This window comes from Chinchilla lanigera, unplaced genomic scaffold (genome assembly GCF_000276665.1).
Source record: "Chinchilla lanigera isolate Chin_1 unplaced genomic scaffold, ChiLan1.0 scaffold00080, whole genome shotgun sequence".
NCBI lineage: Eukaryota > Metazoa > Chordata > Mammalia > Rodentia > Chinchillidae > Chinchilla > Chinchilla lanigera.
Window position 1 is genome coordinate 6,984,581 of NW_004955481.1, and position 20,509 is coordinate 7,005,089.

Genomic DNA, 20,509 nt, shown 5'->3' on the forward strand with positions numbered 1-20,509 from the left:
CTGTGAATTACTTTATAAATGTGAGAATTCATTTAATTCAAAATTGACAAATGCCATGTGCTCCTAAGTAAGAATTACATAAACACTATATATCTAAAAATAAAGTCGAGTGTGGTGATACATGCCTATAATTCCAGCACTTAGGAAGTTGAAGCAGGAGGATCACAATGAGTTTGAGGCCAGCCGGGGCTACACAGCAAGACCCTGTCTCAGAAAACAAAACAGAACAAAACAAAACACAAAACTAATATCAACAACAAAACCCCCAGTACTAAATAAACTCAATATAAATGCTTAACTCAATGCAGTTTACATGTTTTGTAATTCAAAAGAATAACAAACACTAGAAACATATATAGTAGCCTTGCCATTTTTCCTTGTGTATCCTAGAGAAACATTACATGTAATCAAGGAGACAGTGACAAGACTGTGCATTGGCTGCTTATTAAGTGGCAGAAACTTGGGAGACAATCTAAATGTTAATCATTAAGGAAATGAGTAACTAGATGTGCATACTTGGATGGAATGTGAGGAAAGGGAATGAATAAAATCTCTATGTATCATGAACGGCTCTTGAAAACAATATTGAGTGAAAAAGTATCAAATTGCCGAGTGATATTTAGTGTTACCACTCACGTAAATAAAACCAAACTAATGATTTTTCTTTGGATAGATATGTAAAAGTCTTTTCTAGAAGTATAAGCAATACAGCAGAGCATGGTGGTACTTGCCTGTAATTCTAGCACTCAGAAGGCTGAGGCAGGAGAATCATGGAATGCAGCCCAGCTTGGGCTACAAAACAAGACCCTGTGAAAGAAAGAAAGAAAGAAAGAAAGAAAGAAAGAAAGAAAGAAAGAAAGAAAGAAAGAAAGAAAGAAAGAAAGAAAGAAGGAAAGAAGGAAAGAAAGAAAGAAAGAAAGAAGGAAAGAAAGAAGAGAAAAGAAAAAGGAAGGAAGGAAAGAAGGAAGGAAGGGGAGGGGAGAGAAAGAAAAAAGGAAGAAAGAAAAAAGAAAGAAAGAAAAAGAGGGGCTGGGGATTTAGCTCAGCGGCAAAGTGCCTGCCTGGCAAGCGCAAGGTCGTGAGTTCGGTTCCCGGTACCGAAGAAAAACCAAAAAAAAAAAAAAAAAAAAAAAAAAAAAAAAAGAAAGAAAAAGGAAGGAAGGAAGGAAGGAAAGAAGAGAGAGGGACGAGACAAAGAGAAAAAAAAAAGGAAGGAAAGAAGAAAGAAGAAAGAAAGGGAAAGAAAAAGAAAGAAAAAAGGAAGGAAGAGAGGAAGGAAGAAAGGACAGACCTTGGTAATAATGGCTATAGTTGTGGAGAAGAAAAGATCTCAGTTTGACGTTCTTTGACTAAGTGGCCTTAGTCAAAGCCAGACCTCAAGATGAAACTGGCTATCGGACAGAAGTTTGAATTTCTAAATTCCCGGCTGTTTTTAAACCCTGTGATGCAATTAGTCCCGCCTCTTGGAGTTCGCCAAAGGATGTAGTTTGTCCCTCCGGACTCTCCGTCCGCGCAACCTCCAGAAAGCCGCCGTAAGTTCCGCCCCCTAAGCTCTGGACGGCGCGAAAACCCAATTGACAAGAACTCCCGCCGAAGCCCCGCGGTCCGGTCTGCGTGCTGTCGGCTGTCCCCGCCCGGGCCCTGGTCCCGAGCGCTCAGCCTGGAGCGCCTGTCTCGGGGGCCCTCTGTATTCGCCGGCCGCACCCCAGCAGCCTCGCTGCCCGCGCTTTCTCGCTGCCTCTTTCCGCGTCCGGCTTCACCGAGCTGGGCCCAGCGTCCTTCTCGCTTCTCGCCGGTGGGCGCGGGAGAACCTGAGACCGAGCCGGTGGCCTGCACAGAGCGGGCCGCCCCAATGGCCTCCAGGCGGGCCGGGCCGGGCCGCAGAAGGTCCTAGGAGCTGCGATTCTGGGAGGCGGTGAGCATGGTGGGGGTCCTGGCCATGGCGGCTGCTCCCCCTGCCGTGAAAGACTACGAGATCGAGGTGAGGGCGAATCTGTCAGGTTCCTTCCTTGGTCTGTTGGAGGATTGTAGGGTGAGTGGGAGGGGATCCTGAGTTGTTTTTTTTTTTTGTACCGGGAATTGAACTCGGGACAGTGTGCTTGCCAGGCAGGCGCTTATGCTGCCGAGCTGGATCCCCGGGATCCTGAGTGTGTATGTGGGCGTGGGGGAGGAGGGACGTGGTGACGTCCCACAGTTACGACTTTGTGCGGGGCAGTTGCCCTAGGGTGTCATTTCTGAGTCGCGATACGTCCTGGCAGACGTTGGGATTGTGAGATGTCTGCGGGATCGCGGTAAATCAGCACTTGTGAAAACGCAGCCAGTTCTCGGATCCTCAAGTGTTGGTGGAATGTGTGGTTTCGGGCTTCGGACGTGTCACGAAGGATCCCGGGGTTAAATCTCTGGGTTTCTGATACGGAATCGTAGAACTTTAGCGTTCAAAAAGTCTTTTCAGTTCGGCTAGTCCATACACCTGCTTGTCCTAGGAATTATATTTAGAATGTCACTACAGGAATCAAACATCACTTGCTAAGGAAACCAATTTCTCATGCCTGCAGAGCTTAATGTACTGCAGTTAGGAGTCCCGGAGTGATATGCTGATGTTCTCTTGTATTTTTCAGGTTTCCGTGACTAAGCAGTCATTATGAATGCTTGGAAGTAGTGCGTTAGCATCTTAAGATATACTGTAGTGTATTTTTACACTTTTTCAATTTACACTGATGTCTGTCTTGGTGGTGTTGAACTGAGCTAAGATGTGCATCCACTTAACTGTGGACTTTCTCATTTTTTATAATCAAGCAACTGTCTAATTTTTTTTTCAGTATTGGGGATTGAACTCAAGACCTTTACGCTGAGCTACATCTCCAGCCCTTTATTTTTTGATACCAGGAATCGAACTCAGGACCTGGAGCTTTCCAGGCAGGCGCTGTGTCACTGAGCTATATCCCCAACCCCTTGTCAGTGATTTTTATCCCTTGAGTTCTTCATCCAAGTCATGACCTTCTGTGGGAAAGGCCTCACAAAGTTTCCATTAAATCAAGTGCTAACTGAAGACTCACGAGGGGGCGGGGGGCAAACAAAAATGATAACAGTTAAGAATGATTGTCCACACAGAAGTGATGAAAAATTGCAGACACCAAAATTCAGATGTTTCTTTATTTCACATGAGTGCCTTAAGTATGTCTGAAGATTTATTTTATTTTATTTATTTATTTTGTCTTTTTGAGACAGGGTCTCGCTATGCAGTTCAGGCTGGCCTTGAGCTCACTTTGTAGCCCAGTCTGGTCTTGAACTCTCAACAATCCTCCTGCCTCAGCCTCCCCAGTGCTGGGATTACAGGCGTGCACCACTGCGCCCGGCTAAAGATTCATTTTAGAAACAACCCTGTCTGTTACCAAGTGCACATGTTATTTATGTATTGTCTGTATACTCCAATTGGTCATTCAGCAACAAGTCTTTTTTTCTCTGTATTTTTTTTTTTGGGTACCAGGAATCAAACTCAGGACCTTGTGCTTGCCAAGGAGGTGTTGTGCCACTGAGCTGTATCCCTGGCCACTCAGCAACAAGTCTTGAGTTCATCTGTTTACGCAGGCATTTATCTCTTCTCCAGAGGCATTTGCTTGGATATTTACAAATATTTAATTAAAAGTTATAGTATCATTTAAGTATGGTCAATACTATTATTTATATTTAACTATATATTATTTTATAATTTAATACATCTATTGTGTTTTGCAACAGATGTGCTAAATAGGTGTGTCTGGCTGACAGTCCTAACTGGAGCTTAATTTTGGGGTAGGCCTTTCATTACGAGCATCTTTTTTTTTTTTTGTCTTTTTGAGACATGGTCTCGCTATGCCGTTCAGGCTGGCCTTGAGCTCACTTTGTAGCCCAGGCTGGTCTCAATCTCGCAACGATCCTCCCGCTTCAGCCTCCTGAATGCTGGGATTACAGGTGTGCACCACCATGCCTGGCCTATGAGCATCTTTAAAAGTCAAGCCAAAGCTTTTCTATGTGTGTGTGTGTAGGGGAGTTTATTTTTTGAGACAGTGTCTGATTACGTAGTTCAGTCTGGCCTTGAACTCACTTTGTAGCTCTGGCCGGCTTCAAACTCTCAGTGATCTTACCTCAGTCTCCTGAGTGCTGGAATTACAGGTGTGTGCCAGCATGCCTGGCAATCATGATAGCTTTGTAATACAGTTTAATTTTCTAAAAATACACATTCCCTCTTATTTAAGAAAAAAAAAAGCTCTTGAGCCAGGCATGAAGGCATACATCTGTAGTCCTAGCACTCAGGAGTGTGAAGTAGGTGGATAACTTCGAGTTCAAGGCCAGCCAAGTTCAAGGTCAGCATCGACTATATAGCAAGACCCTGTCTCAAAAACAAACAACAACAATAAAGTGCTTGTTATCCTGGGCAGATTTATTCTAACAAATGAACTGAAAGAAGTTAAAAACGGATGGAGGGCTGTAGCTCAGTGGCAAAGTATATATACAAGACTCTGGGTTCTATTCGTATCACCACCAAGAAAAAGAAAAAAAAAGAAAAAAGGAGAAAGAGCTTTTTCTAAGCAGCAAAGTAGTAAGTGAAAGGGCTTTATAATTAGTTTATATTTTTTAGAATTAAGGTATGCCACAAATGGAGCCTAAAGTAAAATGGAAAATAACGTTTTTCTAAAGACAAGCTTAGAAATTTCAGTCCAGCAAGTGTTCACTTTCTGTGGTAGAAAGATTGATTCATACCCAGCTGGTAGGCCACCATTCACAGGTGCAGTCAAGAAAAGGTTACAGATCACCAAAAACAAGACCAGTGAATCCATCCTATGTTACAGTACGTGTTTCCCACTTCAAATCACCTTTATTCAGAGGTAAACTTACAAGGCCTTTGTAATATATAAATACATGCACTGCCTAAAGTAAAACCTTTGTAAGGTATATAGATATATGCACTGCCTAAAGCAGAATCACTGCCACTGGTAAAGCTGCAGCTATATGGAAGCCTGTATCACATTCAAGATCCTCTGAAAGAGCCAATCATGGTGACATGTACCTATGGTTCTAGCACTCAGAGGCCAAAGCAGGAAGATTATAACAGTGTTCAAGTAGATTCCTTTCTCCTTCCGGAAGTTGGTTAATTTTTCTGGTTATTATATTCAAATGTGAGGTTAAAATTAATTTTTCTGGTTATGATATTAAAATCCAGTTATCGTATTAAAATAAGTTTTTTTTTCTTTGTTTTTTTGAGACAGGGTCTCTATAGTTCAGGCTGCCCCTGAACTCACTGTGTAGCCCAGGCTGGCCTCAAACTTGTGGCAGTCCTCCTGCCTGAGCCTGTCAGTGCTGGGATTACAGACATGTGCCACCACACCCGGCTAAAATTTAAGTTTTCCTTCCTAGTGTCTGGTTCGCGATTTTCTGTCTTGAGCCTTGTACTCTCCTCCCAGCAGCCACGGGCTCGCCTGGTCCTCCTCAGCCATACCTGGGTTCATTGCAACCTCTGCTCAACCTTGCCTAGGTACAGAGGTCATTGCTGACTGCAAGATACTGATTTATGTCCAACATGAATATGACTGTGTAGCATTATAGTCACCTTGATACTATGGGGTATTGTAATAGCCAATTCAGGAGGTAGGTGGTAACTATTTTAGTGGCAAATGTTATTTTGGTGATTTTTTATTTTTCTTAACCATAATTTCCACATGATTTAGTAAATTTTAGGGCCCTGGACTCGTTCTCTGACTGGTTTTTTAGAAATAGTTAGAGTAATGTGTTTATTTTTAACTGAAAAAGGTAAAATGGCATGCACCTGTGGTCCCAGTTACTCAAGAGATTGAGGCATGAGGATCACGAGTTTCTAGCCAACCTGGGCAACTGGGCTGGGGACACAGCTTAGCGGCACAGCACCTGCCTGGCAAGCACAAGGTCCTGAGTTCAATTCTTGGTACCAAAAACAAAAACAAATAAACAGCCTGGGCAACTTAGTGAGACACTATCTCAAAACAAAACCAAACCATCAGGCCCGTTGGTATATTCAGGTAACTCTAGTTGCTCTGGGAGCTGAGGCAGGAGGATTGCAAGTTTGAAGCTAGCCAGGGCAATTTAGCAAGACACTGTCTCAAAATTAAAAGGGCTGAGGATATAGCTCAGTGGAAGAGTAAGCATGGGACCCTAGATTCAATCCCCAGAACAAAAAAAGAAAGAAAAGGATGGACTTGATATTTGTAGCGTTCCTATCGTGTGTTGGATTCATGTAGTTTGTTTTTTTTTCCATTTTGAGACAGGGTCTTGCTGTGCAGTTCAGGCTGGCCTTGAGCTCACTTTGTAGCCTAGGCTGGTCTTGAACTCACAGTGATCCTCCTGCCTCAGCCTCCCAAGTGCTGGGATTACAGGTGTGTGCCACCACGCCTGGCCCATGTATTGTTATATATTTATTATAAATTCTATGAAGTGGGTGGTGCTGTTCAAAGATTATGAACAGAGACCAAAAGAAATTAATAAATTTTCTTTTTTTTTTTTTTTTTTTTTTTTCTCTGGTACCGGGAACCGAACTCACGACCTTGCGCTTGCCAGGCAGGCGCTTCTGCCGCTGAGCTAAATCCCCAGCCCCTAAATTTTCTTGTAAGTGTAGTGGTCTTGGTTTTATTTCAATATAAACTTTTTGTTGAAGTATTATATATATGTATACTAAAGTATACAGATTGAGTATAAAATTTGATTTGACACAGATTGAGTATAAAATTTGATTTGACTTTGAAACTGGCATGTAGGTTTAATGTTCTTTATCTTTTGCAGTGCTGGGTATTGAACCTAGGCACTCATGCATGCTAGGAAAGTGCTTTACCACTAAACTGTTTTCCCAGCACTGAGTTTTTTGTTTTGTTTTCTTTTGGTACCAGGAATTGAACTCAGGACCTTGCACTTGCCAGGCAAGCACTGTGCCCTTGAGCTATCTCCCCAGCTCCTAGCACTGAGTTTGACTTTAAAGCTTCTTTTCTTTCTTTCTGGCTTGCTTGCAGTACTGGGAATTGAACCCAGGGCCTTTCTACTTGGCTGTAGTCCAGCCCTTTTTTTATTGTGAGACATGGTCTCACTAAGCTGGCAGGCTGGGCTTGAACTTATCCTGCCTCAGCCTCCTAGAGTGCTGGTATTATGGATATGTGCTACCACACATGGCCGCATTTTCTTTCTAATATATCATGTTTTTCACCAAAAGGCACCTTCCTTTTTTTAAAATCTAGCTACCTAAAGTTTTAGATTTATGTTTAAAATTTGTATTTTATATTATTTCCTTAAAATAAATGCCTTGTTTTTCTTCTTTTAAATTGTTAGCCATGCAAAAAACGAAGGAAAGATGATGACAGATCTTCCTGTAAAACAATTACAAAATATTTATCACCAATAGAGAAGACTGGAGACAGGGTTTTTTCTCCACCAAAATCCAGCAATATTTTAAATTATTTTAGAAAGACTTCCCCCACAAATGAGAAGGTACAATCAGCGAAAGAGGGCAAGATAAAATCTTCTGCACCGTCTCCTGTTAACAGTACCGGCAACTGTAAGAAACCTTTGGGACTGTTCTCAAATACAGAGATTAAGAAGAAACGAAGGAGGGTTAATTTATCTCATCAGCTAAATAATATTAAAATTGAGAATGAATTCTCAATTGAAATTAATAGTGATCATAGCAAAGATGATTCTAGTTTAAATAATGATGTTGTGGAAAGTAGTACTTCTGTTCTACTTTGCAAGAAACACGTAGATTCTCATGCAGAAAGTATCCAAGATACCAAAACACAGACACATATTATGATCTCCAAAAAAAATTCTAAGAAAGTAAGTAAGAAAAATGATTGCAGAAAGTTGAGGAAAAGGAAACAGAGGGAGGTAATATCTCTAACTGAATATTTACCCTTGCCAGAAGGACTAAGTCTACTTAAAAAAGATGGTAAAGATAATAAACAGATAATGCCTTCCCTAACTAATGAAATTGAGACTACTACAAATGATGCAAACTCCAGTGATCATGTAACTGAAATGGGCCATTTAAATAATGGTACAATAACTATCTCATATGAGGAGTTCTTAAAAAGTCACAAAGAAGGCAAAGTGGAACAAACACCAGACTCTACAATGTCAGTTTGTGTTCCTTCTGAAAGTGTTGAAGGAATAGTCAGAAGTGGTTGTATAAGTGAATCTGAAAACTGTGAAATATCTCAGCAGTTACACTTGAAGACAGTCACTGTTCTTGCACAAGTTCATCCCATTCCCCCAAAAAAGGCAGGGAAAATACCCTCAATTTTCTTGAAGCAAAAGCATTCTGAGCTAGAAAACAGCCTATCTGATCCTGAGAGTGAACAGACAACTCAGAAAAGAAAATCTAATGTTGTTATAGAGGAGGAAGAGTTGGAATTGGCAGTGTTGGAAGCTGGAAGTTCTGAAGCTGTGAGACCCAAATGTACCCTAGAAGAGAGACAGCAGTTTATGAAAGCATTTAGGCAGCCTGCGGCAGATGCGCATAAAAACGGAGTCAAAAAGCCTTCAGATAAGCAGAAAGATGACAATGGAAAATCTTTAAATGAGGAAGAAAGCGATAATAATTCTAAAAAAATCATGGGCAATCCTAACAGCCAAATGGTTTCAAATAATGGCAGCTCACAGTCACACACTGATAAAGAAAGTTTTCTTAAGAAGAAGAGTAAAAAGGAGAAGAAAATATTAGATACAGGGACTATTGAAGGTGAGACCGGAGAGGAATGTACTCAAAAACAAAAAACAACTTTTTGCTTAAAAGAGAAGCAAAATCCAAATAGGCTTAGAATGAATTTAAGGCAAAAGAATTCAGAAACTTTCAAAAGCAGTATATTATTTAACAGCAAAAGTCTCCATGAAGCAAATGATGAGCCTTTAAAAATTTCCTCTCTGTGTAACAACAATAAATCATCAAGAAAAACCAGCACGCCTGTTAAAGGTGGTAAATTTATACATTCTAAAGCCAAGTGTGAAAACAGGTTGGAAAATGTTTCCACTCCCAGATCTACCAGAAGGTCTACGAGATGTAGCAGCGCATCTACTGCAGTGACCTTCAGAGGTACCGACTCTGAAGATGCACAGGACAGTAGCCCAGGAAAGCCTTCCACTCCTGCATCAGAAAAACACAGCCTATACACGGCGGAATTGATAACGATATCCTCCGATTCAGAGAGTCCTATTAGGTAAGGCTTTGTTTCTGTTCTAAAGTTCTAGTGTTCTACGTGTATTGTTGGTTGGGAAGGAAAATACTTTAAGCATTGGAGGGCATTATTTTTCCTAGGACACAGCTGATTTGTGTTCTAGAAAAAGAATAGAATTTCAAAAATGTTTTTCATATTTAAAGTCAGTCATAATTTCAGAAGAGTTCTAGCTTTGTTTCAGATGAATTCTAAACTCTTACTCATCACAGTTGATAATCCCTGGAAGAGTAACCTTCAAATATAAATTCTGTCATTTAACATAAATGAAATTAAAAATAAATTCCAGGGGCTGGAGATTTAGCTCAGCGGCACAGTGCCTGCCTGGCAAGAGCAAGGTCGTGAGTTTAATTCCCAGTACCAGAGAAAAAGCAAAAAACAAAAAAAAAAATTCCAGAGTGTCATTTCTTGGGTAAACTGACTCATGCATAATGAAGTATATACTTGCATATTGGTTCTGACTAAAATACAAATGATCATCGGAACTAATTTTTTGTAAGGTTTATTATTTCTCAAGGTAGTATAGGGTAGCCCATTCATTTGGGACCCCTCCTGTCTCTCAGGAGCTTTTCTTATTCCCCATTCCCCATGCCTATTCTCCAATAAACTTTCCTACTTTTTTTTTTTTTTTTTCCCAGTACTGGGAATCAAACTCACGACTTTGTGCTTGCCAGGCAGGCGCTGTGCTGCTGAGCTAAATCCCTAACCCCTAAATTTTCCTCAAAAAAAAAAAAAAAAAAGTAGTATAAAGTTTGGCTTTTAAAATCAAACTTGTGAAAATTTTTTCCCATTTTATAATTAAGTCCAGAAATTGGAACCATTGATAGTTCATTTTTATATTTAATTCTTTCTTTTTTTTTTTTTTGGTTTTTCTCTGGTACCGGGAACTGAACTCACGACCTTGCGCTTGCCAGGCAGGCGCTTTGCCACTGAGCTAAATCCCCAGCCCCTTATATTTAATTCTTTCACATTATAATGAAAATATTTCACACTATCTTACCTTTTTTCAGAATGAAATTTACCAGGATTAGTACTCCCAAAAAATCTAAGAGAAGATTTAAGAAATCTGAAGCAACTGATGGAGACTTTACTTCTCAGACTAGAAAGGTAATTAAAAAGCTGAGTGTGATGGCACATGCCTGTATTCTAGCACTCTGGGAAGGTGAGACAGAGGATCTCGAGTTCGAGGTCAGCTTGTGCAATTTAATGACTTAGTGAGACTGTGTCTCAAAAAGTTCAAAAGGTTGGGGATGTTGGTTAGTGAGAAAGCCCTAAATTCCATCCCAAGTACCACCGCCGCCAAAAAAAAGTAATTAAAATATTGGAGTCTATATGTGATATTCTGTTTCCTTAAAAAACAATAACAGCAGCCAGGTGTGGTGGCACACACCTGTAATCCCAGCTCTCAGGAGGCTGAGACAGGAGGATTGCTACAAGTTCGAAGCCAGCCTGAACTCCTTAGTGAGAGCCTGTCTCAAAACAACAACAGTAACAACAACAATAACACACATACACTACTGAGTACAGTGGTGCACATCTATAATCCCAACAACTCAGAGGCTGAGGCAGGTAGATCACAATCACAAATTGGAGGCCAGCCTGGGCAACTTAGTAACTTTGTGGTTTATTTCTTATGTATCATTCTCCTTGTCTTGTCTTCCTTTATCTTTTTCTATATATGTACATATCATGTGATATATGCGTAAGTATATATGTACAATTAGTATATATGATGCTAATGTATATTACATAATGGTACTATATGTACTTACTTAGTTTTGACACAGTCTTGCAATATAGTTCAAACTGGCCTTGAACTCATTATGTAGTCAGGGCACCCTGAACTCAGTGGTATCAAGTGCTGGAATTATAGGCAGGTGCCACTACACCTAGCACACGCCTATCTATTTGTTACCTTCTTTCCTATCATATATAAGTCCCTGGAGGACAGAGTCTTTTCTTACTTTCTTCCCCATCATATGTAAGTTCCTTGTGGCCAAAGTCTATGTGTTGTAATATTCATTTTTTCTTTTTTTATATTCATTTTTTCTTTACAGCATCCAACCCAGAGCCCTGCATATGGTAGGGTGAATAATTGTATTTGGAAAGTACTGTACCTGAATTTGGTGAATAAAATCATGAAGATGGTGGGAAATACTGCATCTATCTTTCTGGGTGTTTTGGACACATGTAATATGTACAGTGGAACATTGGTTCATGAATGCTTGTGTTTGTGAACAGTTTGGTTCACAAACAGAAGCGTTCGGCAAAATTTTGTTTTTGTTTGCAAACTCTGCATTGGGTGATGAACACAACTGTGGCCATCTTTGCCAGAATTGTAGAACAAATGAAGTTCAGAAACCAAGGTACCACTGTATTTATCAGGAAACTTTCAAATAAAAAAGGCCAACTCATTATTACCTGCCTACATTTTAACTTACGATTCCTGGTAAGGTTTGAGTAAACATTTTTATGATTGTTTAATGTGATTTGCAGTTACATTTCTATTATTATATCGTTCTTTATTATTAAGTGGAAAGTATTAGCTGTGATCTAAGTTAATACTTCAATTTTTTGTTTAGGCAAACAGTACTTCAAAAAATATTTCAAAAGCCAAGCAACTGATTGAGAAAGCAAAAGCTTTACACATCAGTAGGTCAAAGGCTACTGAAGAAATAGTCATACCTTTAAGACGTTCTTCTAGGCATCGGACACTTCGTGAAAGGGAGAAATCATCGGAAACAGATGTAAGTGTTACAGCGGCTGTATTACATATACTGGTGTAAATTCTGTTCCGCTTTGTTCTTTGGAGTGGGAGAGGAAACCACTGTAAAGTTAGGAGGTAGCATTGTATGATAGCCTTGAAGTGGTAGAAAGAGTATCATTTGCAATTCTGTTTTAAAAGCCTTTCACTCCCTTTAGCTTATAAAACTGTCCAAATCTTTCTCAGTTCATGCAAGATTTTCATCAGCTAAACTGGCTCTTCCCTTTCCTCAAAGCATTTCTTTATAATATTCATACTATTCGTTTCTCCCATTTTTTATTTTATTGTCTGTTATTGTTATTTTGTTGTCTCAGCTTGAAATATACATTCCAAGTGCTGCATTTTGAAACAGGGTCTTGCTCTGTAGGTCAAGCTGGCCTTGGACTGATTAGGTAGCCTAAGATTGGTCTTGAACTCATGGTGATCTTCCAGCCTCAGCCTCCCAAGTACTGGGGTTACTGGCATGCACCACCATGCCAGGCATGCACAGCTTTTAAGATCATGTGAAATACAACTTTTCTTTTTTTTTTTTTCTTTTTGAGGCATGGTCTCGCTATATAGTTCTGGCTGGCCTTGTGCTCACTTTGTAGCCCAGGCTGGTCTCGAACTTGCAACGATCCTCCTGCCTCAGCCTCCCGGGTGCTGGGATTACAGGCTTGCACCACCACACCTGGCATGTTGTATAAAATTTAAAGTCAGTTCCTGAGTTTTAGTTGTCTGTGTTTTCTCAGTTCCTCCTGTATTGCCTTACACATGGGAGGTGCCCAGTAATATGGGCTGACCATAGGAAATATTAGTCCTCATTCTAATACAGTTCCATGATGCATAGTTCTGAAAGGGCTAACAGGAGTATGGCTATGGCTAGAGTTTCTATAGCTTTAGTCATACTGCTCCTTTTATTTGTAAAAAAAAGTTGCTTCTTTAAAAAGAAAGTTCATAACTGGGCAAGGTGGTGCATATCTACAATCTCAGCACTCTGGGAGGTTGCGGCAAGAGGATCACAAATTCAAACCTAGTGTGGGCAACTTACAACTTAGTGACTTAGCAAGGCACTGTGTCAAAATAAAAAATAATGAAAGGGCTGGGGATGTAGCTCAGTGGAAAGGCTGAGTTCAATCCCCAGTACAAAGAAAAAGTGAATTTTTCAACTAAAAGAAATTCATTACAGTAAAAGACGTGTTACCAGGCTGGGGATATAGTTCAGAGGCGCAGGACCTGCCTGGCAAGTGCAAGGTCCTGAGTTAGACTTTTGGTACCAAAAAAAAAAACCCCACAACACATTACCATTAATCTCCCACAAGACACTCCCCCTTGTTTCTTCTTGTTTTTTGCTACTAGGAATCGAACTCAGGACCTTGCTCTTGTCAGGCAGGTGCTTGTGCTGCTGAGCTATATCCCCACCACTTCCCCTTGTTTCAAATACCTGTTTGTTGCTCTCATGACTTCAGGATGCAGTTGTGAAAGTTCTTTTGTGTCTTTAGTTGTGCTGTCATGGCTGCCTTAATGTCCTGAATTGATTGAAAATTTTTACTCTTCATGATCCTTTTCAATTTGGGGAAGAGGGCCAGGAATACAGCTCAGTGGCTCAGTGCCTGCCTGGCAGGCTTGAGGTCGTGAGTTCAATTCCTGGTACCAAGAAAAAAAAAAAAAAAAATAAAACAATTCATGTATGAATTTGAGGGAGAGCCAGAATTTACATAGTGCCAGATGCAGTGAATAAGGTGGATATGGATGCACTGTAATGGTCTTATGAGCCTGCCTTTCTAGTAGGTGGCACTTAGTAGTAGTCACCATGTTTTTTATCACACCTCTTAAAGGTACAAAAGAGGACTTCCCAAATGCCTCAGAAACCGGTAAGAACAAGGGGATAGGTGTGTTCAAAGCTGGGGGAGTATTTTGAGGAGGATTCATGGTAATGTCTTTTGTTGTAATAAAGTTTTTAAAATTTACACATTGACTGTATAATCACCCCTTTTATATGTGGAGCTTTGAGCTGTATGAGAGGTTTTAGGTACCCACTGGGGTTATGGGAAGGCGTCATCCATAGATAAGGGAGACTACAGTATTTAAATTTTTGTTTTCTTACTTTGTTTTAGGACTCTGTAATAATAATAGATTCAAGTCCTACTGCTTCAAAAAATCCAGAGAAGAATCAGAAGAAACTACAGAGCTTGAATGATGTGCTAGGAAAAAAACTTAAAGAGTCTCCTAAAAATATACCTGGTAATCAGAATTAATACCTATTTGTTGAATAGTAGAATTTTGGGGGGATTATTCTGAATGTGCTCATGATACAAATTTAATCTCTTGTTTAGTAAGATGGAAATTTTTAATTAGATCCTATTTTAATAAGTAATATTCTGATGTGAAGTTTTTCAAAAGGAAATTGGGCATTTTTAAATTTCTTTCTTTTTTTTTTTTTTCCCCAGCACCAGGAATCGAACTCATGACCTTGCACTTGCCAGGCAGGCGCTGTGCCGCTGAGCTAAATCCCCAGCCCCTAAATTTCTTTTTGAGCATATTTAAAATTTATTTCATTTTTTATATGTCTGTTTAGCCTTAAATGAGTGACCCAAGCCTGACTCATCAAAAGAATTATCTGGGTCAGTTAAAACATTTTAAAAATGTTTTGGAATTACCCTAACGACATTGAATAAGAATCTCCATCAGTGGGTTGTCTATAGTTAAAAATAAAAGTTCTCCAGGAGGTTCTGATACTGTCAGGTTGAAGGAACAGATCATTATATAGATACTTTATAATTAAAAAAAAATTAAAATATGAAAAGATAGATGTAATGTTAAAAACAGTTGAAACGGAGGTGGTAAGCATTGATACTAACATTGAGTATTTATTTTTCTAAGGAAAAATGAAAGTTGCTCCTTTATTTCTTACCAAAAAGGCTGAGAAAACTACTGATCCTGTCCTTGTTTCTGATGAGAACAGGTCAGTCCAACACAGATATTAAAATGGGAAAATATTTTATGTATGCATTTTACATTTATTCATTTACTTTGATAAAGTATATAAATTATTTGACTCTTTAATAAGTTATTTATTAAGTTTTTTGAGATGGGTTTTTGCCATATCATTCAGGGTGGCCTTGAACCTACTATGGAGCCCAAGCTGGCCTCAAACTCGCAGTGATCCTTCTGCACAGCCTCCCAGGTGCTGGGGTAACTGGCATGTGCCACCATGCCTGGCAATAAATCCATTTTATTTTATTTTACTTTTTTATTTTAAAGAGAAAAAACCCCAACAAAATAACAACAGTGAAGACAAAAACAAAACACAAAAACAATAAAAATGATACAGGATTTCAAAACAAGATGATAGGGAATAAATCCATTTTAAAAGATGATAGTATTGACAATACTTCCACTGCTGTTTTTTTTTTTTTTTTTGTGGTACCAGGAATTGAACTCATGACCTCAGGCTTGCCAGGCAGGTGCTTATGCCACTGAGCTATATTCCCAGCCCCTTCACTGCTGTTAAAGATCTGGATTTTTGGCAAATGCTTTATGACCATCTCTAGACACAATGACAGAATAATAAAATCCAAAAGTCTGGCTGGATGTGGTGGCGTATTACTGTAATCCCAGCATTCAGGAGGCTGAGGCAGGAGGATCACTTCAAGTATGAGATCAACCTGGGCTACATAGTGAGTTCAAGGCCAGTCTGAACTGCATAGTGAGACCCTGTCTAAAAAAAAAAAATCCCCCAAAATATAGCTGGAGATCATGGTCCACACTTTTGATCCTAGCATTCTGAGAGGCTCAGGCTGGAAGCTCACAAGTTTAAGCCCAGCCTGGGCAATTTAGGGACTTAAGTGGGACGCTGTCCAAATTAAAAGTAAAAAGAGCTGGGAATATAGCTTAGTGATAGAATGTCCTTGGGTTTGAACCCCAAGTGCCATTTTATTTTATTTTATTTTACTTTTTTATTTTAAAGAGAAAAAAACCCAACAAAATAACAACAATGAAGACAAAAACAAAAAAAAAATGGTACAGGATTTCAAAACAAGATGGTAGGGAATAAGTCCATTTTAAAAGATGATAATATTGACAATACTTCCACTGCTGTTTTTTGGTTTTGTTTTGTTTTGTTTTTTGTGCCACAAAACAAAAGAACCCCATAAATATGAAAAAAGCTGATTATGAACTTCATTCAGTGCATGAGATTTTTTTTTTTTTTTTTGGTTTTTCTCCGGTACCGGGAACCGAACTCACGACCTTGCGCTTGCCAGGCAGGCGCTTTGCCGCTGAGCTAAATCCCCAGCCCTTTTTTTGTCTTTTTTGAGACAGGGTCTCACTATGCAGTTCAGGCTGGCCTTCAGCTCACTTTGAAATTTGTTTTTTTGGTTTTTTTTTTTGTACTGGAAATCAAACTCAGGACCTTGTGCTTGTGTATAACTGAGCTATATCATAAGCTTGAGCTTACTTTGTAGCCCAGGCTGGCCTCAAACTCGCAACAATTCTCCTGCCTCAGCCTCCTGAGTCTGGGGATTATAAGCATGTGCCACCATGCTTGCCTCAATGCATGTTTAAATATACAGTACATTATGTACAGCTGCTATTTTGGGTACTATGGATAGTATGGAGAACAAGACAGGACACATTCTCTGTCTTCAGTGAGGCCTCCAGTCTCGAGGGCAGACAGTTTATAGTTAAACATTAATTGGGTCATCAAATGAAAAATTGACACTGTGCTTAGGAGAAGTACAAAATGCGGTTAGAATTTACGTTGAGAGGTTAAGTCTGGTTAAGGAAGATTTCATGAAGAAATGACACTCAAAATCTAAAGGCAGAGCAATTCATCAGGGGAAAGAAGTGTGTTGTAGCCTGAGGGAGGTCTGTGCAAAGTACTTGTAACTAGAAGGAGCAGAGTAGATGCCAAAGACAGAATTCCAGTATGACTAGATCATCCACAGCAAGGGTGAGAGAAACATTAGATTAGGCCGGAGAGGTCAGTGCCCGTCGTGTACAATCTTTTTTGTTTTGGGGACAGGATCTTGCTGTGTAGTTCAGGGTGGCCTTGAGCTCACTGTGTAGCCCAGGCTGGCTTTAAATCTGCGACAATCCTTTTTACTCAGCCTCATGAGTGCTGGGATTAGAGGTGTGGACCGCCATCCATGGCTACATTTGCATTTTCCTGATGGCTAGTGATGTTCAACATCTTTTCATGTGATTATTGTTCATTTGTGTATCTTCCTTAGGGTAATCTATTGTTCATTTTTGTGTTGGATTGTCTTCTCACTGTGTTGTGAAGGATACTTTATACATTTTGGTTGTAAGTCCTTTGTCAGATATGTTCTGTAGATATGTTATTCCTAACTTTATAACTTGATTTGGGGATAATTGATATCATAACAGTGACTCTTCTGATTCAGGGTTATATGTATATCTCTGTAAGGCTTAAATTTCTTCTACTTGTGTTCTGTAGTTTTCAGTGAAAGAATGTTGGAGGTATTGTTAAATTTCTCTCTTAAGTCTCTCATGGAGGAAACCTCCTGTACCACTACATATTGATTGCAGGGTCTCACGAAATACCCAGCAGGGCTCAAACTTGGATTCCTGCTGCCTCAGTCTCCCAGAGTGCTGGGATTATAGGTAGACATCCACCACCATGCTAGTAGGAAAGAAATACACCTCTTTTCTAAGATTAAATTCTATCATCTAGATTCTGTTTTTAAGATTAATTCCTCTAATCTAACTTCAAGATTAATTTCATTTCACTCAAAGCAAAAAAAAAAACGCAAACAAATAGAAATTTTTATAGCATCTTTCTAATTACCCAAATAGAAATTTTTATAGCATCTTTCTAATTACCCACATTTCTCTTCTGGAGGACATTAACGTTCAGACTCTGGGGCAGGCTAGGAAGAACGTATAAGCTGTGACATGCACCACTGCACTTTCCCTGCACTACTCAGGCTTGCTTTCTCCCCTGCTCTCTCTGTCCCTCTTCTGACACTGGTCAGGATTTTTATGACTTGTCAGGTGTGGTGGAGCTCATTTGTAATCCCAGCAACTCTGAAGTCCAAGTCAGGAGGATTGTAAGTTGGAGGCCAACCTGGAAATTTAGTGAGACCCTGTCTCAAAATAAAAAGGACTGAGGATATAGCTCATTGGTTACGATTCAGTTCCCAGTATTGAAAAAAGAAGATTCCTATGTTCATAATCTGAAGTTAAGTCAGCTAAAATAGATATCAATAATAAGGGTCATAATTTTCCTGTTATATTGGAGCCAGTGTTATAGTACAGGTTCCTGTAAGAACTTTTGGGAAATGACATTGATTTTGTTTTCTGATTAAAATATATATGCATGTTTAACAACAACAAGACCCTAAAGCTGGGGAGGTAGCTCAGTGGTAGAGTGCTTGCCTAGCATGTGTGAATGCCGGGGTTCCATCCCCAACACTATAAAACAGAAAACAGAAGACGAGGAAGAAAACTCACCTCCCACCTAAAGATAGTTCCAGTTAACGTTTTGGTAGAAATCCTTCAAGATGTTTTTTCCTATACATATTTCTATACATAGTTGACATTTTAAAGAAATTTACATGATCACATTCATTATAGGGAATTTGTACCTGTACATGATGTAACTTTGACTTTTGTTTCTGTGATAAGAACTAACATCTTAGATGGCTGACTAAATTTTTTTTGTTTGTCTTTTTTGAGACAGGGTCTTGCTATGCAGTTGAGGCTGGCCTTCGGGTCACTTTGTAACCCAAGCTGGCCTTGAACTCATAGTGATCCTCCTGCCTCAGCCTCCCGAGCACTGGGATTACAGGCGTGTGCCACCATACCCAGCTTTGGCTGATTAATTTTTAAATTAAATTTTAAAAATATTTATTTTGTAAATAGCTTGTCTTTTCGGTGTTTATAACCTTAGTTTTTGTTTTTCAAATCATTTTCATAAAAGTCAAGATGCATCTGAAAAGTCTCAGGGTTGTGATGTACAGTGTAAAGCAAAGCGTGATTTTCTAATGAGTGGTTTGCCAGATTTGTTGAAACGACAAATTGCAAAGAAAACTGCAGCACTGGATATGTACAATGCAGTGGGTACCAGTTTCCAGACAGTTGTTCATATACAGCAAAAGGATGACGGTAAGTTTGTTATTATTGAATATTACTCTTTAACTTTTAAAGGTAATAGAAAAACTGTGTATGAGGCTGAGGTTTACCATATGTCTCTTATGGAATACGTATGTAATAAGTAGTGAGTGAATCTTTTGCACAAGTGTCTTATACTGTGGTACTAGTCTGATCATGCTGTAATTCTATTTGTGTCCAAATGCTGTACCAACCACAATCTTACTTATAATACTTATTTTAGTTTTAAATTATTATTATTATTTTTTTTTTTCTTTTTTTTAGGGGGGTGTCTTTTTGAGACAGGGTCTCACTGTGCAGTTTAGGCTGGCCTTGAGCTCACTTTGTAGCCCAGGCTAGTCTCGAACTCACATTGGTCCTCCTGCCTTAGCCTCCTGAGTGCTGGGATTACAGGCATGTGCCACCTCGCCTGGCTTATTATTGTTATTATTTGGTACTGGGAATCGAACTCAGGGCCTCACACTTGCCAGGCAGGTGCTGTGCCACTGAGCTATATCCCCAGCCCTTAAATTATTATTTTTATTATTTTCATTTTTTGAGACAGAGTCTCGCAGTGTAATTCAGGTTGGCCTTGAACTTACTGTGTACCCAGCCTGGCCTTGAATTTGTGGTGATCCTCCTGTCTCAGCCTCCTAAATGCTGGGGTTACTGGCATATACCACCACACTGGCTACTTAGAATTTTTAACTACTGATAATGTACAAAGTCTTTATCGTTACTTTGCCATTGTCCCTACTTTGAGATGTTTTTGATTGTGTTATGTTTTTTTGAAGCCCTAAACAGTTATGTTCATCTTAGTTGGCTTTGAAATTCAGTTCTGTGCATTTCCTCTGCCCATGAAATACAGATTTTATTCGGTTTTCCTTTCTTTTTCTTTTGTGTTTTTGACATTGATACTTTATGAGTTTTGTTCAGCCTGTCTTATCTTTCTTTTAGTGGTTCTGGGGATCAAACACAGGTCCTTGCACATAGTAGACAAGTGCTTTACCGCTGAGTTAAATCCCAGCCCTGTTCAGCCTTCTTTTTCCTTATGGAATTTTACAGCCAGTTTTTCTAATAATTTCTTTTGCTTTTTCTTATTTCACCTGCTGCCACTGACCATTTGGTTGATGAAATCTTTATTGGTGTTTTTCGTAGTACAAGTTTATATAACAGCCCTCCCTTCCCTCTTTTAGTGCTGGAATCAAACCCAGTTCCTTATGCACCTGCTGGGGAAGTGCTCTACCACTGAGCTAAACCTTATCTCAGTATTTTCTAAAAGTATGCTGAACTACAGAAATTAGTTACAGTTTTATTCCCATTTTCACAGGAGTGCTATCATTTCTACTTGTAGGCAATCACTCTCTTACGTCCTTAGGCATTACTGAGTACTTAATTATCTTGAGTCTCTCTTTTTTTTTTTTTT

General features: G+C 39.4%; 1 protein-coding gene across 1 annotated transcript in view; it reads left to right on the forward strand.

The window, feature by feature from the left end:
• The first annotated feature begins 1,547 nt into the window (after positions 1-1,547).
• Positions 1,548-20,509, forward strand: part of Atad5 (ATPase family, AAA domain containing 5) — a 44,986-nt gene continuing 26,024 nt past the window's right edge. The window contains exons 1-7 of the mRNA XM_005402808.2: positions 1,548-1,981; positions 7,327-9,209; positions 10,235-10,331; positions 11,807-11,971; positions 14,085-14,211; positions 14,851-14,932; positions 18,914-19,098. Of these exons, the coding sequence (XP_005402865.1) occupies positions 1,922-1,981; positions 7,327-9,209; positions 10,235-10,331; positions 11,807-11,971; positions 14,085-14,211; positions 14,851-14,932; positions 18,914-19,098 (2,599 nt within the window). The 5' untranslated portion in view covers positions 1,548-1,921. The remainder of the gene's footprint in view (positions 1,982-7,326; positions 9,210-10,234; positions 10,332-11,806; positions 11,972-14,084; positions 14,212-14,850; positions 14,933-18,913; positions 19,099-20,509) is intronic.